General features: G+C 32.1%; 3 protein-coding genes across 5 annotated transcripts; 1 reads left to right on the forward strand and 2 right to left on the reverse strand.

The window, feature by feature from the left end:
* The first annotated feature begins 808 nt into the window (after positions 1-808).
* On the forward strand, positions 809-5,580 carry LOC107895258 (isocitrate dehydrogenase [NADP]). Its single transcript, XM_041081392.1, has 16 exons — positions 809-1,084; positions 1,774-1,817; positions 1,921-2,030; positions 2,477-2,514; positions 2,669-2,746; positions 2,838-2,891; positions 2,982-3,083; positions 3,206-3,297; positions 3,400-3,503; positions 3,600-3,668; positions 3,750-3,865; positions 3,995-4,029; positions 4,216-4,358; positions 4,444-4,566; positions 4,760-4,855; positions 5,332-5,580. Exons 1-15 carry the CDS (start codon positions 1,036-1,038, stop codon positions 4,836-4,838), a joined length of 1,236 nt encoding a protein of 411 aa, XP_040937326.1. The 5' UTR covers positions 809-1,035; the 3' UTR covers positions 4,839-4,855; positions 5,332-5,580.
* A 2,009-nt stretch (positions 5,581-7,589) lies between these two features.
* LOC107895238 (UTP--glucose-1-phosphate uridylyltransferase-like) lies at positions 7,590-12,942 on the reverse strand. 3 transcript variants are annotated; one of them, XM_041079797.1, is made up of 22 exons: positions 12,813-12,942; positions 12,621-12,682; positions 12,472-12,519; positions 12,293-12,384; positions 12,118-12,208; positions 11,953-12,013; positions 11,773-11,850; positions 11,629-11,679; positions 11,435-11,508; positions 10,544-10,616; positions 10,380-10,437; positions 10,234-10,280; positions 10,091-10,156; positions 9,692-9,724; positions 9,157-9,209; positions 9,013-9,088; positions 8,886-8,942; positions 8,718-8,801; positions 8,531-8,629; positions 8,350-8,454; positions 8,158-8,229; positions 7,590-7,831 (listed from the first exon to the last, which is right to left on the reverse strand). In XM_041079797.1, the coding sequence occupies exons 2-22, from the start codon at positions 12,671-12,673 to the stop codon at positions 7,805-7,807; spliced, it is 1,398 nt and encodes a 465-aa protein (XP_040935731.1). In that variant the 5' UTR covers positions 12,674-12,682; positions 12,813-12,942; the 3' UTR covers positions 7,590-7,804. The 3 variants fall into 3 exon arrangements, with proteins under 3 accessions (XP_040935731.1, XP_040935732.1, NP_001313762.1); XM_041079798.1 differs by having other exon boundaries at positions 12,621-12,707; positions 12,813-12,912; NM_001326833.1 differs by having other exon boundaries at positions 7,716-7,831; positions 12,621-12,705; positions 12,813-12,857.
* Positions 12,943-15,559: 2,617 nt separating this feature from the next.
* LOC107895227 (uncharacterized) lies at positions 15,560-17,555 on the reverse strand. The gene has a single exon (XM_016820507.2). The coding sequence runs from the start codon at positions 17,324-17,326 to the stop codon at positions 16,196-16,198; it is 1,131 nt and encodes a 376-aa protein (XP_016675996.2). The 5' UTR covers positions 17,327-17,555; the 3' UTR covers positions 15,560-16,195.
* Positions 17,556-19,471: the final 1,916 nt, after the last annotated feature.

The following is a 19,471-nucleotide window of genomic DNA, read 5'->3' on the forward strand; positions in this document are numbered from 1 at the left end:
ATTTTTTAAAATTAAATAAAATATATGATTTTAAAAAAAATATCTTAATATATATATATATATATAAGTATAATTGAAATATTATAAGTTTTAATTAAAATTATATAATTTTTATAACTAGTATAAAAATAATTTTTTAAAATTAAATTTAAGTGCAATTATCTATATAATTACTTTAATTCTCACTTTTCTTATATGAATTGAAAGGTGTAACTAAAATATTTCATTTACACCCAATTTCGTGGGACCTATTATATTTAGTATACTCTCAATAAAATTTTTAGACTCTATAAACAAATCTCCTATAAAGACATAATAAAATATTAAAAAAATAAATATTTTAAAAAAGATACATGCCAAAATTTTAAAACTACTTGTAATTTTAAAGTTATGGCTAAAAGGTTTATTATAAAAAATAATTTAAATGTTATCAAAGTGTTATAATATATTTATTTATAATTTTTTTGTCACAAAATATAAACATAATTTATTTATGTGTCCATGTTATATGTTACTTATTTATAAAAAAATGTTATAAAATTTTTTACTACAACTTATTTATAAATTTTTTAAAATTATAGTAAAATATATATTATTTATAGGAAGTGTTATGAAAATATTTAACAATTTAAATAACTTTTCTTATAAAAGTTTATATTATTTTTATTTAATTTATGTATTGTCAAAAGGGATGTATAATAACATCAGTTTTTTTCCAAATAAAAATCTAAATATTATAATTTACCTATTATAAGGTTTTTTTTCCAAATAAAAATCCGTTATTAAAGTCTACAATTAATTAAAACTCACCCGACTAGAATCTAGTGGGGACTGGGGTCTAAGATATAAAAATAAAAAATAAAAAAGGTAGTTTGGGTTAGGTGAGGTGCCGTCTTAAAGTCACCGATGCACATCTACTCTTCTTCTACTTATACTCAACTTCGTAAGACACGGCATCCGCAGTGGCTGCTCATTTTTCATTTTTCATCTAAATCTTGATACGAAACAAAAAAAGTCAAATCGGTGGGAATAGCAATGGGTTTTGAGAAGATCAAGGTCGCCAATCCCATCGTTGAGATGGACGGTATCTCCTTTTTCTTTTCTTTGAGATTCAGATTCAGATTCAGATCTTATTTTCTTCAGTTCCGTACATTAGATGTTGTTCTCACTCAGATCTGGCTTTCTTCTTTGCTACTATCTGTTGTTACTTTTTGATTCCGGTTGCCGTATAATCAGCAGTGTCGATAAACAAAAAAATGAAGTAAAAACTGGTGTTAAAATGAATCTGGACGCAGATCTTATAAACTGAAAGCCAACGACATCCTTTATCACTCTGTTACGCCTGCCTCATATGTTAAGCACTTCGTTCTTCTTCTGTTAATTTCACCATGATGATTATCGTATTCATATGGCGTTTTTTAATGAGTTTTACGTCAAGTTGACTGGACTGGAATCAGCAGATCTTTCATTTATATTAATATATTTCATAGAAAGGATTATCTAAAAGCATGCTATATTACTTTACTGCATTGCTTATAATGAAAACTTAACTATATGGAAAACAATAGTTTCTTGACATTTGATCGAACATGTGGGGTGCAAGTACATTCCAACAGACGTGTACAGACGCAAAAGCATATATATATCGTGGAACATTGTTGTATATTAAACCTTGCGATTTCTTTGTGTTGCTTCTGTTGAATTGGTATATTACAGTCTTGTACATCATGTTGTCTTCCTGATCATATGGGGTTTTTCATTTCTGTGGCGCAGGAGATGAAATGACCAGAGTTATTTGGAAATCAATTAAGGATAAGGTGATTCGTTGATTTATATGATGACGTATATATAATTTTTGTAAAAAATTACAAAAATTATAATATATTTTTGTGATTGTAATATATATTTTTTCTTTTGTAGCTCATTCTTCCCTTTGTGGAGTTGGACATAAAGTACTTTGACCTTGGTCTTCCACATCGTGATGCTACCGATGACAAAGTTACAATTGAAAGTGCAGAAGCTACTCTTAAGTATGTTTTAGTTGTTTCTTTCTAAATTCCCGAGGGATGAATATCTTTGTTGCAATATTTTTTCAATGCTGTTGTTGCTAATTCTTCCATCTGCTTCTTTCCTAGTGGCACACCCTTCTGGCCATATTCTTTCCTGCTTATTTCTTCATTTACCATGATAGAAATTTACATGTTATTGCTGTTCTTATTCTTTGCATTTTTCCTGTTAATTATGAACCAGTTTTTGATTGATTAGAGTATCCGATAGTAATAAAGCAGTTAAGAATCTGATTCTTGCTCTTGCTTTGGTACTAATAGGCGTATCTTTTTGTGCTGTTTTTTCCCCCTGACAACATTATCATAACTGCTATTGAAATACATGCTAAACTTAATTGGGTGTATGTACTTCCACTTTGTTATCTATGTTGTGTTCAGCTGACCTCAAGTGTTTCTGGTTCTTATTTTAGGTACAATGTCGCCATCAAGTGTGCTACTATTACTCCAGGTATACATGGCTGAACCTTCGCTGCAGTTCTTCCTGGAAAGAAGCATGCATTAACTTGTTGAATTATTGAAATTTGGATTCTTACTGGAACGGTAAAATGCTTGGAAGCTTGAAATCCGGCAAGTTCTTACAATATGGTGTTGGTGATTGCCAGATGAAGCTCGTGTTAAGGAGTTTGACTTGAAGCAGATGTGGAAGAGCCCTAATGGGACTATTAGGAATATTTTGAACGGTTAGCATCAATGCATTCATATCTTTCTAGAATTTTCCTATTATTTTGTGATGTTTCAATATCAGTTATTTTGACTGGTGTAATCTTTCAGGCACTGTCTTTAGAGAACCAATTATTTGCAAAAATGTCCCTCGACTTGTCCCAGGTATTTAGCTTTATCATGATGTTGTGGATGTATATTTTTATTTAGTTACTCACATTTATATTAAGCTATGTTGATTTCTTGTGTCATCAGGTTGGACAAAGCCTATATGCATTGGAAGGCATGCCTTCGGTGATCAGTACCGAGCAACTGATGCTGTCATTAAAGGAGCTGGGAAACTTAAACTTGTTTTTGGTAAAATCTTTTCTTTGCCTTACTTGATGATTTCTTATATTCAATTGTTTGTTTTTAATGGTATTTAGTAGTACCTGGCGCTTGATTTTTGGATAATTAGCATCGATTGCTATTGTTTGCAGTTCCAGAGGGACAGGGTGAGAAGACTGAATATGAAGTTTTCAACTTCACTGGTGAAGGAGGAGTTTCACTGGCCATGTATAACACAGATGAGGTCTGAATCTATAATTCTGTTGGTGGTCTTGTTGCCTTTCTCTTTTGTTCTAGTGGTGTCTGATAATTTTTTTTTTTTTTAATGTTTGGTTTGGGAATGAAGTCTATTCGTGCTTTTGCCGAGGCTTCCATGAACACTGCTTATCAGAAGAAGTGGCCTCTTTATCTTAGTACGAAGAATACTATTCTTAAGAAGTATGATGGAAGGTATGTGGCTTGCTCAATAAGTAAAACTTTTATTACTGCAAGCTCTTTGTTATTCTGTTTTTGACTCCTATAGCTATGTTTGTTTATTTAATGAAGATTTAAGGATATCTTTCAAGAGGTTTATGAGGCTAACTGGAAATCAAAATATGAGGCTGCTGGGATATGGTAAGGATCTTTTTTACTTTTGACTTAAATTAATTTTCTTTATATTTATGTCAAATATTGATTCAGATTATTTAATTTAAGGTATGAACACCGTCTCATTGATGATATGGTGGCATATGCTCTAAAGAGTGAAGGTGGTTATGTTTGGGCATGCAAGAACTATGATGGTGATGTCCAGAGTGATTTCTTAGCCCAAGGTTTGTGTCACAAACTAGTAGAAGGAAAAAAAGTTCCCCTTTCAGCCCCAAATTGATAAAATTTCACATTATTCTTGCGTCATGGTAGCTATATTGCTTTTCTAACTAGACCTGAATTGCTTTTTGTAGGTTTTGGATCTCTTGGATTGATGACATCTGTGCTGGTATATCTCATGTCAACAGTTTTTATTTAATTTTATTATCTTCTCTCTGCTGGTGATAAATAGTCTTCTTATCTTCCTCCTGGGATGAAGATGAATACTAAACATGGGATGATGTAAATTCAATCCTATCCTGAGCACCATCTTACATGCCACTTACCCTACATGATGAATTTGTTTGTGTTTCAGGTTTGCCCAGATGGGAAAACAATAGAAGCAGAAGCTGCTCATGGTACTGTTACACGGCATTTCAGAGTTCACCAAAAGGGTGGTGAGACCAGCACGAACAGCATAGCATCTATCTTTGCTTGGACACGTGGGCTTGCACACAGGTAGTACTGATGGCATCTTTATTTTTCACATGGGCGGCTAACAAAATTATTTAAATGTTTACTAGAACTAATATGTTGTTTACAGGGCAAAATTGGATGACAATCCTAAACTCTTAGATTTCATTGAGAAACTAGAGGCAGCTTGTATTGCAACTGTGGAATCTGGAAAGATGACCAAAGATCTTGCACTAATCATTCACGGCTCTAAGTAAGTATTTATCAAGCATGTTTATGCAATTTAACTGCCAGTGATTTTTATGGTCTGTTAACTTGTAAATGATCCTTCATAAGAAATGTTTGTGCATGTCAGTGGGTACTCATATAATTCGTTTTTTTACTTTGCATACATGTACATATATGTTATACAGAACTTGGTTATAACATTGACATGGATGCTGCAGGCTTGCTAGGGACAAGTACCTGAATACTGAGGAGTTCATTGATGCTGTTGCAGCAGATCTAAAAGCAAGACTTTGTTAAGTATAAATTTGAACATGGTAACTACTCCTAACCATCAAAGTTCGTTGTGCTTGTTTTGCCCCCTTCACCTTGTATAGACCAATTTATTGGGAAGATAAACATATGAAATTAACTTATTTGCGTAATTGTTAAGTGAAAAACGTTTTTTTAGCAAGTTGCACATTTTGCAATAGATGTTTTAACTTGGATAAATATGAGAAATTTTTTTAATAGCATGTTTTGTGCTTCTTGATGTTTGCTTTGGTGCCGGGTCCTTGTACTATAGACTTGGGAGCAAATTATACATTTAATTTTGAAGCAAAGTTGTAAAATTTTAACTGACGGTAATTTAAAAGGACTAAATTGCTCAATTTTTTTTCATGTTGGAGGGACAAGTTTGTACTTAAGCCTTATTGTACAAAATCTGCTGGGAAATTTAACCTTTGCGTTTGTGTTTGTGGCCTGATGTTTCTTTAGACATTGTTGGTAATGTTTGCGTTATTATCTGTTGCAGGTTGAAAATGGAAGGGGATGGTTTTGTGGGTTTGCAGGAAAAATAATAATAATAAAAAGCGTCAGTGGAGGTGGCGTGGATTAGGTGAGGAGGGCGGTGGGGATGGATGTTGTCAATAGATGAATTTAATCACCATTTTATGAAATACAGAGACGAGTACTCTCTCACTTGATTCATCTCATTTTTATGTTTTCAAGGGTTTCGATTTTTAATGTAACATTATATTTAAGGATTTGGATTTTGGTTAAATTTCCGTCGTACACCATATCTGCACCCCTATGATATGTATGATGCAACAAATGGATGAAAACCGACATAGAAAATATTTAAAAACAAAAGAAAATGGATATGGGCATGGGCATGGCATGGTAGATACTAAAAAAATAATTCGGATGTAAACATATTTGGAAAGAAATGGGATAATTAACTGCCTCGCCTCATTGGAAGTTAATTTGATGTTCTATTACATGTACAACAATATTTCTATTATAATGTTTTATTAATGTAACAAATAAAATGTAATTTGGTTGCATGGTATATGCCTACCTTGTGTAATTATAATCTTAAATTTAAAAAGTGTTCAGCAGTAACTTTTTATATATTATAAAGGATAAGAAAAGAAAGGAAAATAAATTAGAGGAAAGCTGAGCAATAAATGCTTAAATATTATCTTGAATGTTGAAAATATTTTATGATTCAATTATCTTGTTTTTCTAAAATAAAAGAAAGTGAAATAATTTTAACCAGTGAAAAGAAAGAAAAAATAATTTGTCTTTAAAACTTTGTTATGCTTTTTATTTTTCTAACTTTCTCCAGTTTGTAAAAAAGAAAAAAACTCAAATTTCCGTTTCTCTTGTTTAAGTTAGGGGTATACTTGAATTTAGATAGTTTTTATGCTTATTTTTTTAATGTAATTGGTATCTAAATTTGAAAACCGTGAGTTAATCTTATACTTTTTTAACTACTTAATTAAAATTTATAATTTTTTTAAAATTTTATATATTTTTAATTTCAAAACAATAATAATATAAAAATATGAAAAAAATTAAAAATATTTACAAATATTTAAAAAGTATGTCTAGAATGAACTTAGACAAATAATTGTCCAAATTTAAATGTAACTTGACAATCAATTGTGTAGATTCACTCCCTGTGTAATTTTTTTTATAAATTATATATATTTATTTTTTCTACATGTCAAAATGTGAGGTTGCCATGTGTTATCATATTATTGGTCATCAATGATACATCAGTATATTTCAACGATGTTACTATGTACATGAAATAATTACCAAATTAATTTATAGTTTTCAAATTTAGATAGCAAACAATTAAATTAAAAAAAATTTAAGTACCAAGTAAATACATATTACCATACATATTTGCCAAGTTTAGGCATCTCTGAGGCGTGTCCTTATGATGGCCTAGGAAGGCTTTGACTCTCCCAAAATTTTGGATACTTTTGATTTTTCTCTTAAAATATTTAAAAAATTCTAATTAGATCCCTTAAATTTTTTATAATTCTTATTATATCTTTTATTTTATTTTTATTGTTAAAAATTTTAAGTAAACTCTCTTAAAATTTTTAAAAATTATCATTGATCTCATAAAAATATTATAAAATTTAATTAGATTTTCTTTTTTTCTAAAAAATTCTTATTAAACTCTTAAAATTTTTACATTTTATAAACACCCTAAAAGTTAGTTCTAGGATCCGCCGCGCACCGGGAATTTTTTAGTAATAATTTTGTAGTTATCGTATCATCTTCATCTGATAATCATGATTTTATAAAGTTAGCCTCCGAATAAATAAAATTTGTTGTACTGTCACATTTGCTAATAATAGAGAGGATCCATGTTTTCTCAGTTACAGTGTTTTTAATCCCAGATTTTTCTGACAGAGAGAATTAAAAACAAGGAACATTTGACAAATAAAATGCCTTTGTAACATTGTTTATTCCTGTGAAGGCCTATACATTCCATGGGCGATGGTCTGCAAAACCTAAAATTTTTTAAAGAGTTAATTTAACTCCTCAGAGTTAAAATGGGATTTTTTTTAACTCTACAATTATTGCATCAAATAATTATATTTTTTAAAATTAAAATACTTAATAATAAAAATCTCTACTGTTATTGTGTCAAATAATTATCATTTTCCAAAATTAAAATACTAAAGAATTTGTATGTTCTAAAATGTCGTAACTGAAGATGCTTGGTAAAAGGGGCTAAGTTGTTTGGTGTAAAAAGTAGATACAACATTCAGAACACTGTTTTTCATCATACCTCGAAAAATAGTAATTCAAGGGAAACTCCCGCAAGACATACAACATATATATGTGATATAAAACGCAAATACTACTTCTGTTCCAGGTTTTTTTATTTTATTTTACTTCCTATTTATATAAAAGATGCGTTCGTTATCTACTGCAACACACCAAAATCGGGGAAACTTAAGCTGGTAGACAGGCCTCTCTCAGATGTCTTCGGGGACATTAATTTCCTATGCACCCAATAAGATTACTGATTAGTTCACAAAACCAAAAAAATGGATTACAAGTCAAAACTAGACCACACCACATTGTCCGCCTCCACCCAATAACTAAGAAACTGGCAACATATTTTTAAAAAACCAGCCAGAACCCTAAAAAAAAAAAGAGAACCGAGAACCAATGAAACTGGATTTTTAACAAAAACAATTATTTTATTAAATGTTTTGGAATTCATCCTTGGCTTTTTTGTAAATATAAATTTTCCTAATTTTCTGATTTTAAAAATTTGTAATAAGGAAATTAGGTTGCATTAGTGCATGCATGCGAAAGTTTTTACCTTCTTCTCAATTACAGCTCCATCAGGAATCTCCAACTTCACCCCGGGTTTTGCAGCGATACTCACTTTCCCCTGAAAAATCATATTTTAGAATATAAACCCACCTGCTCTGCTTCTCCATGTTTCTTCAACAGTTTCAAAATACAACTTGCTAAATAACAGCTGCTGCTTAAAACGGAAAAAGAAAGATACCTTGAGCACAATGCCAGCACCAAACCAAACATCACCAGTCACCTTAAGGCTATCAAGCTCAATGATGCTCGGAATCGACTTGAATCGACTTAAGAAGTTACCAACCTGTTAAGAGATTTTAATATACATAAAGGTCTTTTATGGAAACTTATATTGCAAGATTGACGTCACAAGCACTGACCTTCTTGAATTCAGGCCCCAATTCTATGGATGGGTTTGTAGGATTCGCTCTATCTTTATTCCGGATAACAAATCCATCAACTAAGGTGTAAAGGTCAGACTGCAAACGAAAATACGAGAGATGGGTTGAGGAAACTACATATTATCATTCAAGATTGATTGTGATGTCAGGGGAAGAAGAAAAGGACCTGAACAAGAAGCAAATCTGAAGTTGCCTTCACTGGAAGGAATCGCGATCGAGGTACGTTGATACCAATAGCATGATCAAAGAACTTAATCACATAAGGAAAACACATGGTTAGACAGATCTTTTTACATTTTAGTACATCATAACCATAATTGGTCCAATTTTATACCCTAATTGCTGCACCAGCTGCAGTTTCCAGTTGAAGAACCTTGATTCCATTGACCTCCTGCAGCCAATTTTATATTTTAGAAATCAGAAATCCACCAGAGACGACATAGTAAGAAAGAGATACAAACCTTCGGGTTTGGAATGATCTCCATCTTGAGTGCATCAGCTTCCACAAGCCTCTTGATAGCATTCAGGTTGACCCACCTGTAACATTGACTGTTAGTACTAACCCAAATGGACAGTTCTAGCATGTTTAAGGCAATATGACTTACAAATTGTTTGTATTGAAAATTTTAAACTTTTCTATAGACTTGAACTCATTGACCTGTTACAAAAGAGAGAATCATGTCAGCCTCAACCATAAAGCTTCCGAATGTTATCTTCATTAGTTTTTCAATGTATGGCATTTACAGTTGTCTAGTTGTTTAGCCTTGGCAGTTTCAAGCAGTGAACCTCATGTCCTCGTAGAAAAAGAAATTTAGAGGCCAATTGGTATCAGGGTAAGAAAACGGGTTGTAACAAATTCACAAAGAACTAGTTATTTTGAAGTTTTGACGGATGAACAAAGATAAGAAGGCTTTGGGGTTGGTTTATAAAATCTACAGACAGTTAATAACATCCCCAATACAATTAGATGTAGCTTATCATGGTAAACCCAAGCACCACATAGCAGTCCAATTGCCCTTTGAACCATGATCAAATTTCTAATATTAAAACCAGGTGGTCTTTGTTCAATTAATAGAGTTTAAATAAAATCAAGGTCGAAGAACGAATAGAAAAACAAAGATGGAGAAATAGATTACTTACATGTTCATCAGGGACTTGAGCAATTTCAAGGAGCTGAATCTCAGAAGAAAATGAAAGGGTGTTAATCAATTCTGATAACTGCAATAAGCCTCTTTGTTGCAGAAATCATTCCAAGTTTTATTCAATAATCATAAGGAGATTAGAGTAGAACTCATACAATACAACTTGAAAATCTCATAAAAGAAGTTTTAGAAAGATATCAGATACACATTTGGTTGGTTTACCAAGTCATCATTGAAAAACATGTGAAACAATAATTATACTCCAAAACCTAAGGTGCTTATAAGAATGAGAGGGAGCATATCTTTAGAACCTCGGATACACTTCTGTTTAGAGAAAAAAAAAAAAGGAGGATTGAAATATATAAATTCTAAAATCAAACAAGAGATCATTTCATACCTGAACTTTTCCTTCATAAGAAATAAGAGTACCACCCTTGACATCAGCTAGGGTTTTGGGTGTAACCTACATAAATAGAAGTAATATAGCAAAACCACAGAGCTAGGAAATCCATATAACATAGCTTACAGTTCGCTTTGTACCTCCATACAATATTCATTCTTGTTTTGGACCAAATGGTTTAAGATTTCTAGAGCAACCCGTCAAGGACTAAAACTGGCAGAAAAAAACTTGTATGTGTAACTAACAACTAGAAAGCAGAGTTCACTGAAAACCAGAATGAGGATACTCATGTCAACAATAGCACCCAGATTGTCTGAGTTTGCAACGAAGACATACTCCTTGCCCTGTAATGAACGATGAAGCACAAATAAATTACCAAAACAAAGAACCTTTATAAATCAAAAGTTTTTTTTATATATTAAAAAAACCACACCAAATCGCAGCTACAACCTGTGATAAGAAAGCATCAAGCTTGCCACTGTTCATTAGAGATGGGAACACATCACCATGACCAGGAGGATACCTTCAGCCAGAAAAGTGTGTTTCGGTAAAAGTATTACCACCAAATAAGCAATTCAAAAATATCATCAAAATCTCCATGAATGCTTCTCAAACACAACCACTGCATGAAATGTAGATAACTAAAACAGTAGGAACATACAGATGTTGTCAAAGGAAACTATCCAAGTGAATGCAGATAGAACATTATAGAAGCTATAGGTATAATTTTAGATGAACCAGTCCTATGACTTCAACAACCACTACATCCATAAAGAATCAAGTGAAAATGTTAACATAGAAGGAAACAATTCATCATTGAATAAAAATCTTAAACTTCATATAAAAAATACTGAACCTCTTCAACTGTCCTCTGAATAACTTATACTATAAGAGTAACGTACATCATTGGCATAAAATTCTTATAATCTTATAGCTCATTTTTAGAAAGTCTTATGGCTCAGATTAGAATGCCTTAAAATCTCTGAAACTCTAAATATTATGGCCACATGTATTCTCGTACTTTCTTGAATTAAAACTAAACAAACCTTTATGATACATCCATCCCTTGGGGAACCACTTCAAAGCTTCAAAGAATTACAATTTTCAGTTAAGCTACAAAGTTCAAAAGTAATGACAACTTTCTATGGTGATTCAAAGCTGATACTGAAGACATATAAAATGAAACCGACAGATAAAAGTAAAGAACTTCAGGTCATTTAACTTCCGATTCATCTTTAGCTACAAGTTACAGTTTACCCGTGCCAAGCTGGCACTTTCATTGCAACAGAATGACTAATTGACTACTAAAGTGAAAAGAAGTAAATAAGGAAGAAGTTTTACCATCCATCCTTGCCATGCTGGCCTTTGCTTGGTAATGGAGCAAAATCTTCAACAACCAGACGAGGATATTGGCTCTATGCAAATCCAGTACGGGGAGAAATCAGAGAAAAGATAATACAAGTAAAGGATATATCTCTCAAGTCTTAAAGTCTCGATTGAAACTGCAGAAGAAGCTGAAAATTGAAATCACCAACCTGATTGAAAGTATGAATCTCAATGTTTGAATTTGAGTACTTGTCGACAATCTGCAATGAAGAAGAGTTATATGAAGTTAAATTCCATGTTTAACAAAGGTAAAAATAAATCAGTAATCAGACATGTAACATAAAAGCGGGAACCTTCAATGTGTCATCATGGGTGTTGAATGAGTTCATCAGAACCAACGGAACATTACATCCGTATTTAGAATTAAGATTCTGAGCAAAATACCGATAAAAAAAATGTTAGCTTGATCTGATCATACAAAAACAAAAAGGAAAAAAAAGAAAGGAGAGGAAAGGAAATCAACAGCGTATGACCTCGATCTGAATAACAATTAGGTCAAGAAAAGTCAAGCCATTGCGAACTTCAATGACGGATCTGTGTTTTTTTTTGGAAAAAAGGAGAGGAAAAATCAGTTAGATGAATTTGTGCAGAATGAAAAACTATATAATAGAGTAAAAGTGAAGGATTAAGAAGCATACTTGGGACCAGTACATCCCATAGTGGTTCCAAGACCTCCATTAAGCTTTAAGACAACAAGTTTGTCCAAGAGCTTCTTGGTTTCAGCAGGATCTGCAATTAGATATAGTGAGAGATCAATCGAATCCAAAAGATACTTGATTTTGACCGGATAAAGTATAAGGTTAAGATCATTACCATCAGGAGAGGGAGACAAGGTGTCATAAGGAACAACCACTTCATCAGTTGGAGTCTGGATCTTACTCCACTCTATGTGCTGAGCTTCTCCACTTCAATCAAATGAAATTAACTTTCAGCATCAGGATCTGAATCTAACGGAAAACAAATAGAAGAGAACTGATTTGAAATAATAATACCTGAGATAGCGGGAGACAAGGTTGATGAATCCGTTTTTCTCATTTTCACTGAGACACAAATCAGAAACCACAGATTTGCTTACTATTACTCTCTGTTAATTCAGTAATCGCCACAATACTTAGTGAATAACGAAAGAAAAGAAGCAAACCTGATTTCAGAAAGAGCAGCGACGGCAGATTTGAGGTGTTCCAGCTTTTCCATTGGAAACAACTAGAAGAAGAACAAGAACAAGACTTTGATAGAATAATAGTATTAGGATCGATGAATCACAAAATCCAAGAAAACCAAATCGAAGCAAAGGAGAAAGGAATCTGAATTCACAACAGAGAAAGAATCTTACAAATGCGCTGCTGTGTGGTGTGCTGTTGTTTGTCACCTTCAAAACAAATTACCTAAGCTCGTCAAGTGAAATGAAAATATAACGCATATATACAAATTTATATCTAAACCATTTTTTTTCCCTTGACTTTTATATAAATTAATAAAAAAAATACAAAATGGAGTGCAATGGAATTAATAGCCTGACATGACATTTCTGTCTCTCTATAAATTTAATTTTTTAATTGAATAAAAAATATTAAATTGACATTTTATGCTTGTTTATTATTATTTTAATTAATTAATCACAAATTGGAAATATTAAAATAATTTAATTTTAAGCATGATATTAATTTTTTATTTAATTAGTACTTATTTAAATAATTTAAATGTATAAAAATGCTCTATAAATAATGAACAAAATGACTGGAATTTTAATTAAATGGCAATGAAATGAAGCAGTTTTTTTAAATTATTTTATAACATGATTCAATTTAACCCTTTAAATATTGTTTTCAAAATTGCAAAGCGAAAGTTAAATTCAAAGTCCATAAAGGAAAGAAGGAAAATGGAGAGGTGTAATAAAAAGTCTTAAACTTGGTTTGTAAAAGAAGAATGAATAGTTTGAAAGAGAAAAGAGAAATTAGAGTTACTTCTGCTTGGGCTTCTAGAAAAGGAAAATTATGGACGAATACGAAGCCCACAGCAAAGTAAGAGATGAGAGGGGGTGGACTAACGGGTGGCGCTCATCTCTACCAAAACGAGACACCTCACTCGCGGCATCTTTAAGAGATGAGAGGGGGTGGACTAACGGGTGGCGCTCATCTCTACCAAAACGAGACACCTCACTCGCGGCATCTTTCTTTACCCTTTCATCCCTTGGTTTGGCATATTCCCTGATTATATTTCATGTAGGCAAAAAGGCTTATGAATCATGATATCACTACATAAATATTTTTATTATTAATTTTATATTTAAGACTAGATCTAGAAGTTTAAAATATGAATATGTTATGTTTAATAATAAATTATTTTTGAAAAAAACTCCAAAATGATTCCATTCCTTAATTTTTTTTTTCCAAACCAGGGAATATTTTGGATTTATTGATGTAAATGGATTGCAGCCATCTAGCCAGTCCCTATCAGCCCGTGCCCAATTCCTGGCTTCGATCAAAGGCCAACAGGGTCAGGCCTTGAGCCAGACCAGGAATCCCTTGTCTTACGTACTCGAAGTCGACGTACTTAACACATCGACGTGGGTATCAACCTCCCGTGCGTTTGAGTGAAAGGGAGTGCCTTACCCAATTAAAATCAAACTTCAACATGTGATTCCCATCGCCTGCGGCTTGCCCAAATCGCTATAGATGAACCTTGATTGAAGTATTTACAAGGTCCAAATTAATTTTTCTATCATTAAATAAATTAATTTAATCTTTATATTATTTAAAAAATAAAATTAATTCACAATATTTACTATATAAAAATGTTTTAAAAAATATTTTTTTAATTACAGTTGAATTCTAAATAAAATGTTTTATTTACTAAACTATAAAAATTTTAAAAATATTAGCATAATTAAACAATAAATAATAATTTTAAATAATAAAAATATTAATTTAATACAATTGAATAGTAAAATTAACTCTATTCAAGTTTAATTTTATTTGACTTTTTTAATAATAAAATATTAAATTTATCCATTTAATAGTAGATATACTAATTTGACGAGATTATATTTTTTTATTCCAATTTCAGTTAATTAAATTCGAATAGAAAGATTTCTTATAAACGAATAATCAAATAAAATAAGGCAGGTTAATAAAATATATTTTTATTTCGCCTCGTTGTCCCTCCCCCCCTTTTGTCTTTTTGCGATTCTCGGACCCTTTTTTTCTCCTTTGGAGGATGATGCCTAGGATCTCTACAATTAGCTATCACTTCCTTGAAGACATCAACAGATATAACTCCCAAATTGAGCCTTTTAGGCTTCGTCGATTTATCATCTAAAAATAAATAATTTTCGTCCTTTTGGTTTAAACAAGACCAACTCCAGAAAAGAACCACGCATCAATATGTGCAGGTAATGATGTAGAAACAACGCAAATATGACCCCCTTTTTTTCTCTTTTAACTTTCGGATATTTAATAGAAAGGGGGTTACTATTCCTTAACGCATGCAAGCATTCATTACACAAGATGGAAAGTCCCTAATCAACGTCCATTAGTTCATATATGACTGGTAAGCGTACAAATTTGATCTTTCCATTGCAATACATGTCTGCAGAACTAAAACATATAGTATGAGAAGAAACCATAAACAATAAAACTTGCTTGACCGGATGCCAGACCTTGTCTCTGCCAACTATGCCGAACAGCCGAAGTAACAGAGGCAATGACTACCCTGCCGTGTGCTCAACTTATTTTATCTATTTGACTGAATGTCAGAATATATTGACGTACGAACAGGGTATTCGTTCCTCTCTTTATTATTTCTTGCATGCATCATTCTCTTTTACCGGTCGGGAAGCAAATAATACTGTAAGTCTCTAGGAATATTCTATTTGGTTTTGTCTAAATGACTGGACGGCTCCTTCTCCGCAAAACCTTTTTACCCTTTTTGATTTGTTGCGGCCTTTTATGTATGTATGTATGTATGAGACACACACATTAACAAGAAAAGACCCCATCTGTCAACATTCCTTTTGAAAATGCCATACAAACTAAAAAAGTGCCAATTCAGAAAAGCTATGCCATTAAAACAACCGGAGGATATCACAAAGCTCACTGCTGCTATTATATATTGCAAAAAATAAAAAAGATGTATCCAAATATTATACAATTGTCAAGTTAGGTCATAACAAAATTGAGTGTGAATCATAACTATACTATACAAACATGTGAAATATCAAAAAAATAAAACAGTAATTAAAAAAAAACCTCCAATATACACAGAAAGTTTACTAGTGTGTTTAATCTAGAGCCTTGGGAAACCTTGGCAAGAATCAAAGATTCTAGATTGGCAAGTAGAATGACCCTCACTAGCTGTCTCAAGGGACAAATGCTTGTGAAGCTTGCTGTAAGCCCATTAGTTTTTTGGTGGAAAGCTAACTAGTTTATCACAACCCATCGAACTACCAGGTACTCTCATTTTTTCCAGGCTATGTCGCTCAACATTGTACACACAATCCAGTGTTATAATACAATGGTTGCAATGAGGTCTTCAGTTCAAACTTAAGAGGTGCATGTTGGGATGAAAAAGACTTGAAAGACCTATGAGCGTTTCAAAAAGACGGTACCAAATTGTAAGCATGATGCTGTGCAACGCAGCGCGGGAAAATGAGGAATGAGAATACTTGATCGGTCAGCGGGTCGATACAATTTAGGAAAACAAAAACTGCTAGCGGCTTCAATGCCTGTGACGAGATTTAATAAGCAATGAATTAAGCATGATTTGAACAGCAGCTTCATAGATAGCTGTGTCATAATGCATGCCATCATAGGTACAATGCGCCCCACAATTCCAAGTCAAAGACTGGATGTCTAACAAGATCATAGGACCACCAGTTTGGCGCAATAGCCTACTCTCGCTGAGGGCTCTATCATAGGCATGCCACATTGCATCAATCATATGTACCCTTTTCTTGTGTGCATTCAACATCCCATTGATGAGCATCGGAAACCCGAGCCAAAACAAATGGGGTGGTGACTTAATGCCTAACTCGGTTGAAAATGGAAACAAAGAAACCAAGGAACTTTTTAACGTTTGCAAAACAAGTTCGTAATCTGATGGGTTGCTTACATGAAGCATATGCCATAGACCAGCCCCCATTACCATAACATCAGGGTATTTCTTTTTAGTCTTGAAATCCGTCAACAAATGGGTTAAATTCAATACATAAGGTGCCCAAACGAAATCCAATTTCATACCGATTTCATCAACTGAAATGCTGTAATTACTGTGCCTCTTAAACAAAGCAGTTTTAACAGAATCCATGCGTTGGGGTTCGGAACCCAAAATCAAATTCAATAGAGAGAGGGTGAACAATCGAGCTTGCGAATCACCTGCGATCAACACCCAGGAGCCGTTTATCAAATGGGACGCTTCGGGTTTAGACAACTTGTGGATGCGGCAAGCCTTGATCCTTTGGGTTTTGGACCAATCCCAGTGTTTTTCATAAAAATCGAAAGAGGAAGAGAGGTTTTGGGTGGCATTAAAACTTAGAAGAGAGGCGTTGGGCTTCACCTCCCAATGAATCCGGTGGATCAGATTCATGCAAGAAGATTTAGGGCGATGGAAGACGGCAACGGAAGAAACGGAGGTAACGTAATCGGAAACGGAGGAAAAATAGGGGGTGAAATGGACGCAAACAGATAGAGTAATTAAAATGGCGCCGCTGAAAAGGAGCACGCTGTTTCGACTCAAATGCCATCCAGCCATTCCCAATGGAACCAACACCACGATGCACGCCGCCGCTGCTCCCAACATAAGTGCCATTAACATCATCATCGTTATCGTTATCATCATCATCATCGTCATCTTCTTCTTCTTCTCCTTTTCATCCTTTTCTTTTGCATTCGTCAAACGTAGACGTGGGCATTTCTCAACACTATAGAAATCGTAGGTTTTTGTTTTTTCTTAATTTGTTTTAATGGTCACTAATTATTGTGTTGCGTTTACCACATCTTATTTCCCTTTTAATCTTAATTTTCCCCTCTTAATTAATTTAGGATAAATTATCAAAATATTCACTTTTATTTCTCTCATATTACATTTTAGTCACTTATATTTGAAATATTGCATTTCAATCATTTATATTATCGTGTTGTAACATTTTAATCATTGATTATTGTAAGCTGACATGACATGTTAAATTATTATTTCAAACAAAAATTTTAAGTTAAATTATACAATTGATCCATATACTTTTTTTTATTTTAAATAATTTAATTTTTTTCTTTGATATTCTTTAAACTTTTTTTTATATTCTTTTCTTCTTCTCTCTCAATTTTCCTTTCTTCTCCATCTTTTTTAAAGTAATTTTTCTATATATTCTATTTATTAAAACTAGTCCTTATACTTTTATTTCAAGTCAAATGCCATGCCAATAGTCAGCATTATTGTTTTACGCCAGTCACTATATTACTTACCATGTCAACATTTAACAATTCATCAGGGGTCTCGATGAAAAACTATATTTTAAGAATTTAATTGATTATTAATTATTAATTAATAATTCAATTAATTACACGAAAAAAACTCAATTAATTTTTTAATTATTTTCAAAGTTTTTTTTACATAAGCCTAGATTTAAATAAAACATTAGAGTTAAACCTATATAACTTTTTTATCTTATAGAAGAATGCCGACAAAAAGTTGGATCTATGGTTCATTTAGAATTAGCTTAGCCTATTTGATTTTACTATCAATAAAAATTGATGTTACTCAAAAAAATAAATTGTAATATAGACAAACGGCACCAACTCGTCAATTATTATTTGATTTATTGATCAAAGCAAAAGGCAAACAAGCAGCAATAGTAAAAAAAAAAAAGTGAAGAAAGAGAAAGCAAAAGCATTTAAGAAACATTGAATTTTCATAGATCCCATCAAAGATAAGTTGTAATCAAATCCAATAATTGCTGTAGTCGTCCGTGTAACTGGATGTGAGATGAACCAAATCTTTATAGCAAAGAACATAAAAAGAATGCCTAGGATCTTGCATAAAGACATTAGCCACTAGTGTAGTCGATGAATAAACAATTATAGATCTCTCATTAATTGTATTATAAATTTCCCTGGAGATGAATTTGATTGATAATTATATATACAATAAGTTTATTGGGAAAAAAGTTTTAATTTTGATTTTATATGTTGATTACATATTTTACTCTCAATCAATGTTTCAAGAATGATTTTAAGATTTAAAAATACAAAAGCTTTCCTATGCTTTAGTAGTGGAGAATCTAATGTATGCTCAAGTTTATATGTATCCAAATATCGCGTGCATTGTTGGATGTTGTCCAGATATTTGAACAATTCATGTATGGAAAATTAAAAAGTAACAAAATGATTCATATACTATTTTTAGAAAAATAAAATGTTATATGCTCATATATCAAAAGTCTAATAAGTAAAAGATCATCAAGTATACATATTCTAGTTTTGATGGAATATGGATGCAAAATGTTGTTAACAAGGTACAAATTATATCAATAAATGACATTCATTTATTTCAATAACAATAAGAGCACATCAAAGTCAAAGCACATAGATTCTAAATTCATGGTTGTTGTTTATAAAGCATATTAAGACAAACTCCATGAGTGTGGACCCCCTTACTAAAGGACTCTCACCTAATGTTTTTTTTATGTGCACATCGTTTATATGAGTGTAATGTCATTTTAGGATATTCAATTTTAGTGAGAGTTTGTAATTTTAAATTTTTTTTATTATAGACACTTTTTTAGTTATTTTAGTTTGAGGTTATTTTCTGCAAAAATAAGATTTATTTGGTTTATTCACACTTTGATTTTAGTAAAATTTGATTTTACTAAAGATTAAAGAGGATCAATTGAAAATGGACATGTTTAGATCACATTTTATGCAATTTTCATACTACACATCCATACTTGATCTATGTCATTCTGTTATGTTAATACACGTGATAAAAAATGGATTTATT

Source organism: Gossypium hirsutum, chromosome A11 (assembly GCF_007990345.1).
Source record: "Gossypium hirsutum isolate 1008001.06 chromosome A11, Gossypium_hirsutum_v2.1, whole genome shotgun sequence".
NCBI classification, from domain to species: Eukaryota; Viridiplantae; Streptophyta; class Magnoliopsida; order Malvales; family Malvaceae; genus Gossypium; species Gossypium hirsutum.